The 18607-nt window shown below is 34.3% G+C and overlaps 1 protein-coding gene across 2 annotated transcripts in view; it reads left to right on the plus strand.

Moving 5' to 3' along the window:
- The first annotated feature begins 4238 nt into the window (after nucleotides 1-4238).
- The window catches only part of LOC101716644 (uncharacterized), a 38088-nt gene continuing 23719 nt past the window's right edge, over nucleotides 4239-18607 (plus strand). Inside the window, exons 1-4 of one of the 2 annotated variants that reach the window (XM_087185969.1) lie at nucleotides 4239-4815; nucleotides 11427-11637; nucleotides 13099-13158; nucleotides 14468-14561. In XM_087185969.1, coding sequence (XP_087042095.1) covers nucleotides 13150-13158; nucleotides 14468-14561 — 103 coding nt within the window. In that variant the 5' untranslated portion in view covers nucleotides 4239-4815; nucleotides 11427-11637; nucleotides 13099-13149. The remainder of the gene's footprint in view (nucleotides 4816-11426; nucleotides 11638-13098; nucleotides 13159-14467; nucleotides 14562-18607) is intronic. The other variant, XM_087185970.1, reaches the window with a different exon arrangement.

Consider the following 18607-nt stretch of genomic DNA (forward strand, 5'->3'; position numbering starts at 1 on the left):
TATTGGAAGATTTCATACATAAGCATACGCATTTGTACCTATTCTCATATATATGTAGCAATTCTACTTCTTTTTTTGCCCCATTAACTTTATTGGTACATTTTTGGTATAAAATACAATTACATTCATCATTGGGATCTTGTACCTTTACATGAGTATCTTGGTTCTTATTTTTTTCCCCTTCCCTTGCACTCTCTTCACCCCCCCTTCCCTATTTGCAAAAACCTTGTTTCCATTTTTTCCCTCTTTTCATATTTTTCCCTTTCCCTTTTTCCCCTTCCTCTATCCCTCCCACTTCCCCTGCTCTTTTAGACCTTCTCTTCCTGTTACACAATATCAGTTATACATTTTTAAAATTACAATATTAAGATCTAGGAGACATTACCACAGATTTTACAGAATTTAAAAGGATATAGAAAGCATATTACAAAAATCTTTTTTGAAATAAATTTGATAACCTCTAAGAAGTACCTTGGAAGACAAATTAATGAAACTAACTCTGGAGGAAATATAAAATTTGAATAGCACCTATTAAAGAAAGTATATTCCTACCTTGAAAACCTACCTGTATGACAACACCAGGCTCATAAACACTTTAACTGATAAATTATATCAAACAATTAAAGCAGAAAAAAGAAGGAACACTTCTCCCCTCATTTTAGGAACTCAACATTGTGCTAATCCTAAAACTGGATAAAGATAATAGAAGAAAAAAGTATGAACATAGATAGAAATTTGTTTAACAAAACAAACTATTAGAAGTCAGATCTGGAAGTATGTAGAAAGTGGTTTTGTTATAGGGATGGCAGTGTTGGTTCAGCATTGGAAGATCCACCTCCAAAAGTCATTTAAACAGAGGAAAGGAAAAAGCCATATGATCCTGTCACTAGTTGGAGAAAAAGTATTGGACTAAATTCCACAGCTGTTCATGGTAAAAGCTATCAGGAGCCTAGAAGTAGAACAGAAACTTCTCAACAGATTAAAGACATGTACTTCATACTTCCAGTGAGAATGCCTTATATAAATGGAGAAGATACAATGCTTTCTCCTTAAGGTGGGGAGCAAGGGCAGATATGCATACTCTTTATCTGTCCATTAAACTTTGAAACCTAGGCCCCACCAAAATAGTCTGGTAATAAAATGACAGAATTAGGATAGGATTGGCAAGGTAGAAGCAAAATCTTTATATGTAGATGAAATGAACATCTACAGAGAAAATACTAAGAAATCTCTAGGAGCCCCTAGAACTTGTACTTGAATTTAGCAGGATTAGAAAACACAAGGTATGTATAAAAATTCAGGTCTGTGTATACTTGCTATAAATGAAGAATTGGATATTGAAATTTAAAAGTTATGTAGGAGTACAAAGGACCTAGAAAAGTTAAAAACAGAAACAAAAACAAAAAGAGTGTTGTAAGACATTTAGTACCTAATTTTAAGACTTCTTCTAAAGCTACAGTAATCAAGGCAGTGTTGGTGTAAGGAAAGACATATAGATCATTGGAAAAGAACAGAGAATCTAGAAATAGGTCCACACATATATGGTCCACTGAGTTTTGAAAGATTATTTAACATTAGCATTTTATAGAATATAAACTCAATTCAAGAGCCAAGGAAGTGATAGTGTTTTCAGCAAACAGCACTAGACCACCTGGTATCCGTATATAAAAAATTAACCTCAACCCTTTATTTCCATACATGAAAATAACTTGAAGGGATCTATGAACTTAAATAAGAAAGCCTAAAAGTATAAAACTTTGAGAAGAAATTATATGGGAAAATATTTATGAATTCAGGGTAGGCAAGAACTACCTAGGATACAAAAAACATGATGTATAAAAGAAAATAATTGATAAATGGGATTGCATCAAAATTTAGAACTTTAAATGACAGCATTAAAATGAAAAGTAGTCCTTAAACAGACCATATTTACAACACATATAACCTATGACCAGAATATATAAAGAATTCTTAGAGCTCATTAATAGACAACCCAATTTAAAAGTAGACATAAGAAGATGATAAATAGCCAGTATAGCACAAGGAATGGTGTGCAACTCTAGAATCAGAAAAATACTAATCAGTACAATAATAAGATTGGATTATACACTCATTAGGGAGATGAAGTTAAAAGTTTTAAAAGCCTTGTCATGACTTTTTCTTTTTGTTGGATTCTCCCCCTTTGCATTTAATTTGTCATGCCCAATGGATTCATTCTGCTGGGTTTCCTGGGGTTGTGATCCTCATTGTCTTTTCCTAGGGAATTGTCTAAAATTTTTTGGAGTGCCGGTTTGGTATTCATGAAGTTCCTGAGGTGCTCTTTATCATGAAAGTATCTTATTTCTCCATCAATTTTGAAAGATAGTTTTGCAGGGTACATCAATCTGGGTTGGAGGCTGTTTTCCTTTAGGGTTTGAAATACATCACTTTAAGCTCTTCTTGCCTTGAGGGTTTGCATTGAGAAGTCTGCTGTGATTCTGATGGGCTTTTCTTTGTATGTGATTTGTTTCTTTTCTCTCACTGCTTGTAGAATTTTGTTCTTGTGTTGGATTTCTGGAATCCTAACTATTATATGCCTATGTGTAGATTTTTTTTTATTAAGGCTAGCTGGAGTCCTATATGCCTCACTTATCTGTATGTCAAGTTCTTTTCCCTTCCTTGGGAAGTTTTCTGCCATCACTTCTGTGAACAGTTTTTTAATTTCATCTGCACTCTCCCCTGTTTCTTCATTGACTCCAATCAATCTTATGTTATTCTTCTTTGCATTGTCTAGCAGCTGCTGGATTGATTTCTCATGTTCCCTTACAATTTTAAAGCAATTTTTCTTTTCCTCCTCACTAATTTCAATCTTATCTTCTATATGTGAAATTCTATCCTCACTTTTGTTCATTCTGCTGCACAGAGTTTCAATGGAGTTTTTAATCTTTTGGAAATCTGTTTGTATCTGTTTTATGGATTCCATTTGTTTCCTATGTTGGGATTCCATCATGTTCCTCAGATCCTCTATTTTTTTATCTGTGTCCTCTCTAGATTTATTAATCATGTCTTGCACCATGAGCAAAATCTTTGCTATTATCTGAGTAATTATTTCTGTTTTCATTTTTCCCAGATCCTCTTTTGTTACCAGTTCAGAGAGTCCAGGTGGTTGAGTAACAGGTTGTTCCATCTCGTTTCCCTTTAGGGTTGCTGTAGGTGATCCAGAAGTCTGTTTTTGAGACTTGTTTATGTGTCTTCTCATTTCCATGGGAGGGGGTGCTTCTGGTGCCCACACAGCTCACCTTCTCTGCCCTAGGAGCTTGAGATGGCAGCAGGGGAGCTTCCTTCCGGGTTCTTGGACCCACTCAGCTTCTCTGCCCTAGGAGCCTGTGATGGCAGGGGGGAGCTTCCTTCTGGGTGCTGGGACCAGCTGAGCTTCTCTGACCTAGGAGACTGGGATGGGGCAGGGATCTTCCTTCCAGGTGCTGGGACTGGCTGAGCTTCTCTGCCCTAGGAGCCTGGGATGGAGGTGGGGAGCTTCCTTCCAGGTGCTGGGACCAGCTGAGCTTCTCTGCCCTAGGAGCCTGGGATGGAGTTGGGGAGCTTCCTTCCAGGTGCTGGGACCGGCTGAGTTTCTCTAGTTTTCAGATCTTCAACAGATACATTACACTATATTTTTTAGCAGACTATTTTTATGATAATTTTTAGCCTGAAGCATTTTGTACATAAAAATGACATTTTGACAGAAACAATGTGGAGGAAACTATGTTTTAAATCTTTTGGTATGAAACACATTCTAAGGTCACAGAATCATTTTTTGGCAATAGATGGATTATTATTACTGTACAGAAGAACAAAGAATGAAAGGAAAACATGATGCTTTTTCAAATAAATGCCAAATATCTTGTTTTGAAATTAGATTTTGAATAAAGTCATTTCCCAAGTATCTTATTCTCTGAAGCAGAAAAGACTATGGAAGAATACTGTGCTTTTACAAATAGCAATTTCTTAGCTAATTCCTTAGCTAATTGTTCAGTTTTGGAATAAGGAGAGGTGCAAGTTGCAAATTTACACAACTTTCATTGTATTGCTCCGTGAAGTTAAAAAACCGACAGTGTTATCTATGCATCTAAGACACTCTGAGCATGCTTGTTGGACCAATAAATGATTATACAATACAATATGATATTCTCTCCCTTTTCTGTGCAAAATTGTGAAATATTGGCTTTGAAATACAAGTGTTACTTTTTTCTCAGTGTGAACAAGTCAGAATTACTTCCCTGTCTCCAGTTTTAGGGAGTTTTATTTGAGCAAAATTCAAGCAAGAATTAGATACCTTCCCTTTTGCCTCTCCTTTTAGTTCTGAAACTATAGAACAGAGGCAAGAAACCAAATACAGAGGCACACATTGCTTAAGTGTCACTTCAGCAGCACCCCAGCCAGATGCAAACAATTGAAGACATAATAAGACTGAGGACAGTAAACATTAGAGGCATGCTGTGGATGTTTATTCCCTCTGCCATCATTTATATTTCTGTAGTGAAGATTCAGGTCAGTCACCATTTAGACAACTCCCTGTAAACAATACTCACAATTAATGCTGCACCAGGATCACAGGAATTCCTTTGGTGAGCTCCAAGAGATTGGTAACAATACCTCCTAAAGGGCCACGTTGCTAGGTAACAGCTTGTTTCCTTGGTCAGAGCGAATCCATGGAAGACCCCCAAAAGTGGACAGCTCTCCTATCCCCTCCTGGGAATGTGATGAAAAACGTCTTCAGAAAAATAGCCTTATCAGAGCGAGAGGAAAGTTTTTTCACCAGCAAGACATGTCTGAAAGGTAAGAAAATGAGATTAAAAGTAACCTTAGTCTTTATTTGACAGAGAGGGGGAAAGGGGCCAAAGAAACGTAGATAGTATTACCAGATTAAATTTCATTTAAAGATGTCAAGTCATAGGACATGTATTACCAATGAAGGCTGCTTGACAGAGAAACAAACCTAAACATAACCTCTCTCCTTATACTATGCAGATGGCTACAAACACAATGCAGTTTTTTGTACTAAAGAGAGGTGGGCTTGCTCTCCTAATGATGGTGTGTCTATAGATACACAGGACTCCTTAAAATAGTCTATATAAATTTCAGGGGGGAAATAGACAAGACTCATAAATGCAGTATCTATTAATGTTAGCTAGACAGGTTTAAATGAAACTACTACTACCACAAGAAAAGACACAGCTCATTAAAGCCACAGAGCAGATTAAGAGGCCAAAACCTAATCTTACATTTCATAGCTGTCCCATAAGTGTTTCTCAAAGCATGCTGATAAACAGCATATAATCATGGGGTTTGTGGGCTCCTTGAATTTGGAGGGGGCTACTTTATATTGCTGTGTAACCTGGCACTTATCTTTTAAAAAATAAGATTTGTACCTTTCATTTTTAAGAGTAAGTATACCACAGCTTCATAAAAGTATAAAACTTACTTGTAGTTTTCCATTTACTGCCTATAGTTAAGAGAAAAATTATGCTTAGGGAGGGGATTGAGGCCAAAGGAGTGTTAAAAGTTCTATTTTTGTTAGCCAACCGTGTATTTCTCAAGCAATGTCCAAATATTATGTTGATGTTAATGTTAAAATCTAAATGGGTCATAATTTGAGAAGTCTCCATGTAATATATTACTTTTTAGTGAGTAGGAGTTCTGTGCAGAATTATGAAATTCATTTTTGCCTAGTTGCTAAAACCTTTTAATACACTACACAAGAGGAGGTTTATTTGTGAGCTCTGTATAAAATGATTTTTTACTATTAGTATTGCTATCAACCAGCAAACCTATATAAAACAGTTTAGAGACAGTGTGCAAGGTGATACAACTTAAATCTCACTCTTCAAATTTTGAAAGGGAAAGAAAGAAAATAGGAAGGGAATGGTGAAGGAGAAAGAAAAAGAGGGAGCAAAGAAAGGAAAAGAAAGAAAACTAAAAAGCTTTCTCTGCACCAGTATTTTACTAATAACATTGCTGAGTATTGTGAAACAAGAATCTCATTCATTCAACCTTCCTAGAATACAGTTGGAACTTTATAGGTGTATCTTTGTTCACAAGGCCTAAAGCACATATTTTCTTTTAGTGTCTATATTCTTCTCTATTGCAGTGTAGTATGCAGTTAAATGTTCAAAGTTTTAACAATACAGGGAGTAGCACAGGTTCCTCCAGTATTTATTAAAAACCTAAGTAGCAGCTATGTGCATTGTTACAATTAAGTTGTATAAATTTCTACATATAATTCCTATAGGGAACATAGAGATACTCAGCTCCTCTGTCTTCATTGTTTTGGTATTTGGATATGACTTTTGCTTTTATAAATGTCAGTGAACTCAGTAATAGACGTGAAAGCTTACTAACCTCTTTTGGAGAAGGATTATACTTGTTGTTTTACTTTTTTTGTACTTTAATTTGTGACCTTTTGGTGTTTATAAGACTGAGCATAGGGCTAGGGTAATGAGCACATGCAAATTTTATAAAAGTAAAAAGTGGGTCACATAAAATTAAAATCTGACTCACTCAGATTAAAGTACAAAAAAATCTAATTGCAGTTGTATATTTTTCAAAATTAAAATTTATTGTATGGTAGCAATCTAATTTAAGGCTTATCTGTTAAAATCCTACACTTTATGATAATTGACATATTTTTGGAATTTCTTCAAAACACTTTTTCAGAAGAAAATGTGACCCGGTTTCTTTTATACGAGAAACTCAAAATATAAATAAAGACCAAAGTAAAAGATAGATAATGGGCAGTAGGGAGATAGATCATTCTCAAGGGGAAAAGAATCAAGACATAGGGAGGGTTGGGGGATGAAAAAAGTAATTAAGATGAGTTATGTACTTGTACATGTCCCCACAAGGAATGGAAACAGTACGTACTGCAAATGTGTACCAAAGGAAAAAACCTAAAGAGATCAGGAGATGGGGAGGTGAGAAGGGAAGGGCCTGGAAGAAGGAATTAAGATGTATTATATACCTGTGCCAACTCCCCACCAGGACTGTAAACATTATGGACTACACACATGTACTAATAAAAAATTACTTTCCTAGAAAGAAATTCATTGATTAATTATTATTTATTTAATTTAAGGTTTTATTTCTAGAAAATTTAGAACTGTCAGAAAGTAATCATAATATTCAAATTAAAACCCCAGTATATTTTATTTGCTATTTGAGCAATTAATAACTTACATTATCAAATTTCTTCTTGATTCTATGACAGCTCAGTTGAGAAAAGTTTCTGTTATTTCATTACCATCTGCAGCATATAGATCACACAATCATTATGAGTTTACAAATAAATAAAATAGAAGCATAGAGAGGACAGAAATTCTTAAAAATGATCTATAAATAAATAAATAGAAGAGGCCAAATTTATATCTCCTTTCACTCAAATGTAATGCTTTAGAGGTAACAGTAATTTTCTGCTACTCTAAGTCTCAGAATTGCCTAGTCTTAGCACTGGATTTGAAAACCTCGCTTGATATTCTTTCAGAGGAGAAGAGGTGTTTGAAAGCTCAGGAAGAATGCCCTTTGCTAAGACAAAAATAAAATTGAACCTCATTTCTTTCCTTCTTTCTTAAATACAAAGCTCTTATGACAAAGCAATGAATATGCATAGCACAGTTAAAAACTGAGTCATATTTGGGATTGTTTTGCTGACCCTGCATGACTCACAGGAGCCCACTGGCCTGCTGTATGATGTGTGCCCAGCACACCTTCCTCCCACTCAAGAGCCCGGTTCACCTTGGAAACTAGGCCATCTGCCACTTCCTCCTTCCCTCACATTACAAAGTTACATAATCACCAACTTGACATTTTAATTAAATAGACAGCACCCCTTGCTGCAGACAATTTATGAGGCTTATAAATTTGTGATTGTAAAAGGACATTGCAATCTTCTGATGAAAGGTTCTCATGAATTGATGTTATATTATTGTTCCTTTTTTATCCAGCAATCTCAACTCACCTGATTCCTTCTTGTTAGTCATTCTACCTTAAAAAAAAAAAAAAAAGAATAGATAGCCAATTCAGATAACACCACCTATTTTAAAGACCCTGTAAATCATGGCTGATGAATGCTGTACAGTTTTAACCATTGCACCTTCTCCGTGGCAGCTTTATATTAGAACATTAATAAAAGTAATTCCTCTTTCATAAAAGCTCAGATTTGTAATTTATGATAACTGTTTGTTCACTGCAGGCAGAAAGATTAAAAATGTGTAAGCCAATATACCAATTAAACTGCGTGTGCCTGGTTTTATTGGGGGTGTGGGGAGTTAGAAGAGGTTTTTAAAACTAGTATGATATTATCTAGGATAGTATTCTTCATAGATTCAACTACTGAAGGTGTAATTTTTTGTTTTCAGTAAATAAGAACTGCTCAGATTTACAGGTTCTCTTCACCAGTGAAATTATTTCTACTTGGTTAAGTGGAGCAATAAGAATAAGAAAATCAGTACTAGTAGTTGTCCCTAATAGCAACTCCATCTTAGAGCTTATAGTTATTTAAAGCACCACAGTACCTTATCTGAATCTTATTTGAATCCTAGTGATTAACACATGGTCATTTGCCTGTGTCTTGAGTAAGTTACCCTACCTCTCTGTACCTCAGCTTCCTCATCCACTTCATCAAGTGAATGGCATGGTAAATGAGTTCCATGTAAAGCTCTTAGTATAGTGTCTAGCATATGGTGTGTGCTCAATAAATGTTAGCTATAATTATTATGCTAGTAATAGTAGTAGCAAGAATGTTACACAACAAAAGAAAAATCTATCACTCAGAGTTTACACTATCTTCTAAATATCAAAGATAAAAAAACCAGTGATCAGAGGTTCTCACTATTTTGTCCAGTATCATAGCAGATTCTAATCCTCTTCCTAAGCAAATATTACAATTTTGCCCTCAGTGTTGTGCACATTAAAATAGTGGTAGATGCAGCAAAGGTTTGGGTTAATTATGTTACTGGAAGATCCTTTTCTTTTAACTTACGTTTTTTAACTAGAGAATCAGAGTTTACTTATTTTGGTGAGATTTCTCAAAAAAAAAAAAGCAAAATGAAGAAAAATTCCATCAGTGGTTCCGCCACCTGCCTCGCAAGCGCAAAGACCCGATTTTGATCCCCGGTACCAAAAAAAAAAAAAAAAAAAAAAATGGAATTGGCAATAGAAGTAACTAACATAGACTTTGAGAATATCTCGAGGTTTTACCAGGATTGTTCCAGCACCCCGCCCCTTGTCATTGCTCCCTGACATGGTGCCCAGGAGTAACAGAAGATTGTGAAGGCAGAAAGCCAGAGATTTCACACAAAGAAAAACTAGTCATCTACTAGTTAGCATCTCCTTAGCTAAAACTCTTGACTATTCTTCATTTGATTCTTTTAAAAAGATAGAAAGAGAAATGAAGGAGAATGTGAGCTGTGTACTTAATTATATTGCCAAAATTTTAATTGCTTTCTAATATTAATAAATACCTACGTATTATCAGATGTTATCACAAAAAGTTCTAGTTTGAACCAGGAAAAACATAGCTAGGAACATAGCTTAGTGTAAAAGCACATGCTTAACATGGCCAACATCCTGCATCTGTTCCACAAATAAATAAATTACTTAATAAAGCAGAGAAAAACCTAATGTAAGGTAAGACAATAACTTTCACTCACTCTGAAACACTCTTACTTTGTAACTGTTGTACATGGTCTTGTAGAATTACACAAGAAGATGTGATGTAAACTCACTCAACTGGATCTTCTTACCAGATCTTTTATGTATGTGAACTCTTTTTTCTATATCTTACTGTGGTGAGATTATGTAAGTAGAGCATTTCTCATACTTTAGATTTAAAAAATAGAGACTTCTAGGGTATTAACTCAGTCCCTAATTGTGTAACCATCACTGGAGTGAAAAATCTCAAGACAACTCTCAAGACACAATTTGCCATGTTCATTATCCTTGTTTTAATCTGATTTTGTATTGGAAGAAAATAGCTACTATACTTTAATAAAGACAAGTCAGTTAAAAAGCCATTTAACTATCCCCTGCGCATCTCCCAAAATATTATTCTATTAATTTTAAATTTTTCTTAAAGTTGTTGACTAAAATTTTGCTTATAGATAGCAGAATTAATTCACTTTAGGAATAATACAATTTAAGGAATTTAATATTTTACTTCTAAAATTGTTAATTTTTAACAAAAATTTAGTCTTTAGTAATATCAAGAAGCAATATCCAAACTAATCAAATGGAAGCAATATGAAAACATATATTTTCTGAATTTTTTACATAATTAAGAAACAATTTTTGACTTTTAAATTTAGTGGCAGATGGAGAAATAATTTTTTTCTTGATAATAAAGTGTGGTTTTGTTTTATTTTTAATGATATGGTAATGCTATTTTTATACTAGGAAATTATTTTTAGAATATAATGTAATTTAGAAAATAATGGCTGTGTAGACTTATGATATCAGCTCAGTCTTTAAGTAAAAAATGAAAGACATCTCAGTACTTTATTTCATGAATGTGAGCTCAATATACAACAATTACATATTTCCTTGTTAGAAAAGCTTCTACAGAGGTTTAGTAACTGTACTATAAAATATATAATGCTATTTAAGAATCTTGAAGCCTAAAAAAATCTATCAAGAGAAAAAAAGAGGACAGAAAGAGTACCATGATTTCTAGGTTTACTAAAGACAAATCATCTTTAGATATTGTTTTTAAATTATTGGCTTAAAATCATGCATAGCTTCAATTACAGAAAGAGAAAAATAACTATTGCTGAGGAAGAAGAGAAAATAGTAAGAATAACAATGAATAATAAACCAGAGGTTAGTATAGAAGAGCAAAAAAGACATTTTCTATCTTAGTGTCGTAAAAATGGGAATATAGGAATAACTGAACTGTTGAGAAAAATTGATTAAAGAACCTGGCTTTTTCATTTGTTTGCCACTAAATTTTTAAATTTTTTTTCTTAGCACATGTTTGCCATACATAATGATTACCAATATTTAGAGGAACTCTCAGAAAACATTTAAGGCCCAGATTCATGAGCACCAACAGAGTTTAAGAATGTATATATACCAAATCTCCAGCTATAGCTACACTAGGAATGACATTCCAATATGAGACTGAGCTCCTTAGTATCATATAGGTATGTATGTGGCGGTGTGTGTGTGTGTGTGTGTGTGTGTGTGTGTAGCAGATTAATTTTCCTGTGACACATAGTTCCTGTACAGCCCTTAATAATGCGGGGAATTTGTCTTATATGACTATTAACCGGAAAAAAAATAGTATTATGACAAGATGGGAAAGTCCTTTTAAGATCTAGGTAATCCTACAGTATAATTTATTTCTCTTCCAAATGGAAAAGTTTGTGCTTATAATTTATTGTTATTTTTAAACAAAGGCATTGACAATCAAAGACTTTAGAAGAGATGCATCAACACTATAAGCATTTTATTTGATTCAGCTCCTCAGATCAAAACACAAGTAGTCAAGAGATTTGTCCATCTAATTCAGCATACTACTCTGATCCAAGTGAGACTCATATTCTGTCAGCTCTGTCAAGGAACCGAAGAACGTTATATTCACTTTCAGATTCTGGAATATCATCCTCGGTAAATAGTTTTCATTATCCCTTTACCTAAACATGTTATCTTATATTTAATATTTTAAAATAACACCCGATATACATCTCTTCCTCTTTCCCATCATCTGTAATTGTTCACTTATCCCACTGGCTTAAGATGAGTTATTCATATATCTGCTTTGAAAATTACAGAAAGTTGGTTTCGAAGCAAAATTAGCACATTTTATTCCTAATGTCTTACACAGCTCACAGATCTCATAGCTAGGGTACAATACATATTTTTGAATGAATGAATGCATTGAAATGAAGCATATTGTTGGCCGTATACAAACAAATCAACCAGAATATATGTTTTGAAAAATTCAGAGCTAATGAGACTCTAGATTAGTTAACTGGATCATTAAAATCAAGAAGGGAAAAAGAATAGGGCAAAACACAAGTATTCATTATTCCTTTAGAAAGAAACAATAGTCATACAACATTCAAAACCTTGCATAGAAATTAAACAAAGATGCGCAGTGTCTTATTTTCCTACAATGCCAGAAGCTCTAAATTAACCATGTAACTCCTTTTATAAAGAGGTTTTCTGTACAAAATTAGATGTTGTGTAAAAAAATGAAAGCTTTACTCTCAAATACAGCTTTAACTTAGATTTGTTTCTTTTTCCAGTATGAGTCTCATAACATAGTACAAAGAAGCAAAGGGATGTAGCAGACCCAGGGAACTTAACTTGCAAAAAATGTTTATTTTGTAATAGAAGTGAGAAAAGAAAAATTCTAAGAACACATTATGATAGGAAAGAAGCTTCTATAAACAGGAAAGTTAATCAACAATAGACCTGTTCACTATATTTTGTAGTAATCAAAATATATTTTTGTTTATTGGTTGTTGTAAAAAACAGGTCACAAGGATAAGTTAATTATTTGAAAGCCCATTAGCAAATTCTCAGACTATCTCAAGAAAATTTATTAAATTTTAGAGTTATTGTTAATAAGCCAGGGAGCTTCTCTTGCTAGCTCTACTTTTATAGTGGGATATTAATTGGAACAATCAATGTCATTTAATAACTATTACAGTTAAAAGTTAATAAGTACTACAATTAAGTATACCTTTTTCCCATTTACTTTGTGGCAGCCTTTTCCCATTTCTATTCTATGGTATGCTCTAGTCACATGTATTGCACCAAGAATAAAAGTTTTTATGATCCAAATATCTGGAAGAATACTTGAAAGCATGGACTAACAATGTATATCACCATACTAAAGGTCCTGAGACATCCTTCCTGAAAGAAAATTGTTTAACTTTCTTAATTAAAGAAAGGTTTCATCCAGAGCCTCATAGGCTTATCTAATGACGGAAATAGTTTCAGTGTTTTTATGAGTGAGACAAATTTACAGGTGAAAGAAAACATAATCTACATGAAAAACTAGTCAATAAGATGAAGATAACTGTTTCAAATATGTTAATGATATTTCATTTAATATTCCAGGTTGGTGTGCTTATATATGTGTACAACACTGGTTAACAGAGGAATGAATCTATGTCATATGTATGTATTTAACATACTATTCTTTTCAAGAAATATGACTAATGTTTATGTTAACCTCTAAAGCATCATAGGCTCTATAAAATACTGGGGACTTTGAGCAACTAAAACTTTACTGTTAGGAAACAGTATAAAAGTGCCCCAAATGTGATCTCAGCACATGTTTTGAGAGATAATATACTGTCCAGAACAAGAAAAACAGCCAGGTCAGAAGTATTTAATTCAGTACTGCCCACACATTTTGAAGAATGTTTATAAATTGGGACTTTCCCCAGGAAGAATCACTAGGATATTTACTAATTTATAAACCATGATCTGTGAGTAATAATTGAATGACTTCGGGAGATGACAAATATTACCAAACCTATGTTTGCACATCCATGTTTATAGAAGCACAGTTCATTATAGCTGCGTTTTGGAAGTACCTTACATGTCCTTCAACAGATGAGTGGATAAAGAAAATGTAGTTTTTAAACACTACTACTGTGTCATACTACTGTGCCATAAAGAAATATAAATTTGAATCATTTGTAGGAAAATGGATGTAACTTGAGACCGTAATGATAAATGCAATAAATTAGACACATAAGCTTAAATATCACATTGTTTCTCTTACATGAGAAATCCAAATTATAAATAAAGAGCAAAATAAAAGATAACAGGAAATAGGGAGATAGATCTTTCTCAAATGGGAAGAGGTTAAGAGATGAAGGGCAAGAGGAAAGGAGAGTAGGAAAAGGGGATGGAAAAAGGAATTAAAATGTGTTATATATATGTATCAACTCAAAATATAGTGAATACAAGCATTATGTACTGTACTGCAAGCATGTACTAACAAAAAATAAAAATAAATAAAATAGTAGTCCATATAGAGGGATTCTTTTACGTAACTTGCAAGGGCAGTCATGAACAATTGGAGCAAGACAGATGAATTATAATAATGAAAAAGACTTGCATAATGAAGACATCTTAATTAGAACCATTCTAAATTGGAATGAGATGCCTCATGAAATATTCAATAAATATTAAAGGATGATTTATCAGGGCTGGTGTAAGTGGAATAATGAGGCAGACATTTATTTAGTTATGTCATTTGCCATCAAACATAAATCAGTTGCAGGTGTTGTGAATACAGTGTTGAATAGGAACATATAATTTAGAATGGACTAAAATGACTTCCACAAGGACATCATTGGATATTTGGAATCCAATTTGCCTGAATTCTTAGCATGGATTTGTACTACTTTTACTCAAAGAATAATAAATAAATTATATATTGCCAGATGATATTTCTCTTCTTTCTTATTTAAAGCTTCCATCAGATTCTTGCAAGTACCTCACTTGGCACAAGATAGAACAACATGACATTCAAGGAAGTCAACTGCATTGCCCAAGAGTAAGAGAAGGTAAAATAATCAATGTATATATTCTTTGTGTACATACTCTGAGAAGTTATTTTATTTTATGGATTAAAACACAATACTTAAAGGTAGAAAATATTCCTTTTTCAATACCATGGAACTGGTAGAGTAAAATCACCTTATAAGGAATATTCTTGAAACTGATTACATAATTACATAAACAATATATTGTGTGAAATATTGAAAAAATAGAAAGATAAAGAGAAACCTGTAAACCAACTATTTAAAATAGCCACTGTGAATTTTAGTTCCACAGTCATTTATTATAAAATATTCATACCCCATCCATATACTTCAATGTCAACATAATTGCCTGATCCATTAGAAGGATCCTATCCTTGTGAGACTTACAAAGCAAATAGGACTGTTAGACACTAACGCATTGCACTGGGTCAAAATACACTAATCACCAACAGAGAGGTAACAGGAAAACTTGTATTTTAAAACCCATCTGAGAATATATTCAACACTTCACAACCACCCAATATCCTAGAACACACTATCAGGAGAAGGCTGTTCCAGAGAAAGGCCCTTATAAAAAAATAGGCAAGATATCCAATCTAAATATGTTCAACTTTCAGCATAGAAATAAAGGAAATGTGAAAAAACAAAGAAACATGAGTCCTTCAAAAATTTATAATTCTCTAGTTACTGACTTCAATGATATTGAAGTAGATGAAAATTCAGATAAAGAATTAAAAGAATAATTCTTTAAAAGATCAATGAATTTTAAGAGCATGAAGAAAAATATCTGAATGAATTAAGGAAGACAATGTAGGGTAGGAATGAAAAAATTCCATAAAGCGATAGAGATTGTGAAAAATAATGAAGCAGAAATCTTGCAAAGGAAAATCTCAATGAGTCAAATAAAAATCTCAGTGGAAAGTCTCACTAATAGACTAGATTAAATGGGAGAAATATTTCAGGGCTTGAAAAGAATTGATTTATTCAGATAGTAATAAAAAATAAGAAATTATGCACATAATATGCAAGAACATTGGCTCACAATTAAAATACCGTATCATGAATTTTTGGAACCAATGGATGTCAATAAAGTCAGAAAATCTATTTAGTGAAATAATAAAAAATTTCCCAAATCTTGAGAAAGTTGCAGACACCTAAGTACAGGAGGCTTCTAGAGCCTCAGATAGATATGACTAGAAAATAACATCCCCACATCATAGTATAGTTAAAAGGCTAAGAATACAAAACCAAGAGCAATTACATTGCAAGCTTCAAGATGGAAACACCAAGTTATCTCTGAAGACAAACTCATCAGAATAACAGCAAATTACTTAGGACACACTGTAAATGTCAGAAGGGCATGGAATGATGCATGTCAAGACCTTAAAACAAATAACTCCACCCTAGATTACTATATCTAGAAAACCTCTCCTTCAAAATGAAGGAGAAATAAACACCTTCCAAGTAAGCAAGAAGTAATTTATGCCCACTAAGCCAGCATTGCAGAAGATATATAAAGGAATGCTATGTACATAAGAGGAAGAATGGATAAGCAAATGAGAATTAGGAAAGAATCAAACATAAAGGCCAACAAACTGACAATAATTAGCATATGCCTTTCTACTATAACCCTGTATAAAAATGGTCTTCATTTTCCGATTAAAAGACACAGACTGCAAGAAACATACCTCCGTAACAAAGACACAGATAGACTGAAAGTGAAAGGATGCCAAATGGTATTTCACGCAATTGAAATAAAAAAAAAAAACAACAATCAGGAATAGCTATATTCATATCCAACAGAGCAGACTTCAAGGTAAATTTGGTCAGAAAAGACAGAGAAGGTAACTATATATGGGTAAAGGAAAAAATCCACCTAGAAAATATAATGATTGAAAAAATATTTACACCAAAATTGGCACACTGAATTTCATTAAAAAAAACTATTCTGCAAAAGGGAAAGATAATCCCCAATACCACAATAGTAAATGATTTCAATTCCCCACTCTCACAAACAAATAAATAAGACCAAAAAAATCAACAAAGAGGTTTGTTTGAGTGAATTGGAAAGGAGACAGCAGCCATGTTGGGGGAGCTGCTCCGAAGTTCCACCTCACAAGGGCTCCCCCTTTCCTCGCCCCCTCCCCCGACCCTTTTCCCTTCCCGGGCCCACCATTCGCCCAGCTCCCCGAGGAGCAGAGCACCAGAGTTCCTCTTGTTTTATAGTCAACAAGTACAATGTTCTAAGCACATTTTGTCCTCAGTAAAAGAGGGCCCTTGGACAAAATTTGGCTGGCGCCCCATTGGGATAAGAAGCTAACCAAAGCCCATGTGTTTGAATGTAACTTAGAGAGCAGTGTGGAGAGTATCATCTCACCAAACGTGAAGATGGCGCTGCGAACATCAGGACATCTCTTACTGGAAGTAGTGTGAATCTATCACAAGAAAGCCAATACCTTCTCACAGACTGTAATAAAGCATTCATTAAGATAAAGATGGCCTTTTGGCCAGGTGTTGTTGACCTGCCTGAGGAAAATCGAGAAGCAACCTATAATGCCATCACAGTACCTGAAGAATTTCATGACTTTGATCAGCCACTGCCTGACTTAGATGACATTGATGTAGCCCAGCAGTTCAGCCTGAACCAGAGTAGAGTGGAAGAGATAACCATGAGAGAAGTTGGGAACATCAGTATCCTGCAGGGAAATGACTTCGGTGACTTTGGAATGGATGATCATGAGATCATGAGAGAAGGCAGTGCTTTTGACGATGATGGCTTGTTAGTCAGCACTAGTGCGTCTAACCTTCTCCTGGAGCCCGAACAGAGCACCAGCAATCTGAATGAGAAAATCAAAATGGGCTCGTCGACAATGTCATTCTGCTGATGCTCCTGCAGCTGGTCTTCTCTGAGAATTTCTGGGTTTTCAAATTCTCTGAGGACCTCATCCAGGTTGTCTGCCTCGCCTCCTTTCCTCCTTTTCTTAAGATCTTCTGGTACATGTGGTGTAAGACAGCAGCTGCTGGATTGATTTCTCATGGTCCCTTACAATTTTAAAGCTATTTTCTTTTCCTGGTCACTAATTGCAATCTTATCTTCTTATATCTGAAATTCTGTCCTCATATTGGCTCATTCTGCTGCTTAGACTTTCAGTGGAGTTTTTAACCTCCTGGAAATCTGTTTGCATCTGTTTTATGAATTCCATTTGTTTCCTATGTTAGGATTCCATTGAATTCCTGAGCTCCTCTCTACATTTATTAATCATGTCTTGCACCATGAGCACAGTCTCTGCTGTTATCTAAGAAATTATTTCGGATTTCATTTTTTCCAGATCCTCTTTTGTTGCCAGTTCAGAGAGTCCAGGTAGTTGAGAATCAGATTGTTCCATCTCATTTCCCTTTAGGGTTGCTGTAGGTGATTGGGAAGTCTGGTTCTGAGACTTGTTTACGTGTCTTCTCATTTTGATGGGGTTGGGGGTGCTGCTGGCACCTGTGCAGCTCACCTCCTGTGTGCTGGTGGGGGTGGTATGGTGGCCAAGAACCCTTCTCTTGTGCACTGGGAGTGGCTCACCTCCTGTGTGCTCTACAATCTACCAAAATTAAATCAAGGATATGAAAAAACAAATATCAACATGAAATTAGTTTGAGGCAGTAATAATAGTGTCTCCCAACAAATAAAAACATTGGATTGGGTTGATTAACTGCTACATTTTGCCAGACCTTCAAAGAAGAGCTAATAGCAGTGCTCTCCAAACTATTCTATGAAATAGAAAGAGAAGGAGTGTTTCTAAACTTATATACAAAGCAAGTGTCACCGTGATAGCAAAACTGGCCACAACAAAAACATTATAGGCCAATATCCTTGATGAACATAGACACAAAAATCCTCAATACTGCAAACTAAATGGACAAACATATTAAAAGGATTATATACCATGATCAAGTAAGTTTAATTCCAGGAAAAAAGGATGATTTGATATACCCAAATTGATAAATGTAATACAGCATATAAATGGAGGATAAAAATCAAATGATTATCTCATTTGAGGCAGAAAATTTTTTTGAAAAAT

This window comes from Heterocephalus glaber, unplaced genomic scaffold (assembly GCF_053883595.1).
Source record: "Heterocephalus glaber isolate CG9 unplaced genomic scaffold, H.glaber_assembly_v1.0 deba00001504, whole genome shotgun sequence".
NCBI classification, from domain to species: domain Eukaryota; kingdom Metazoa; phylum Chordata; class Mammalia; order Rodentia; family Bathyergidae; genus Heterocephalus; species Heterocephalus glaber.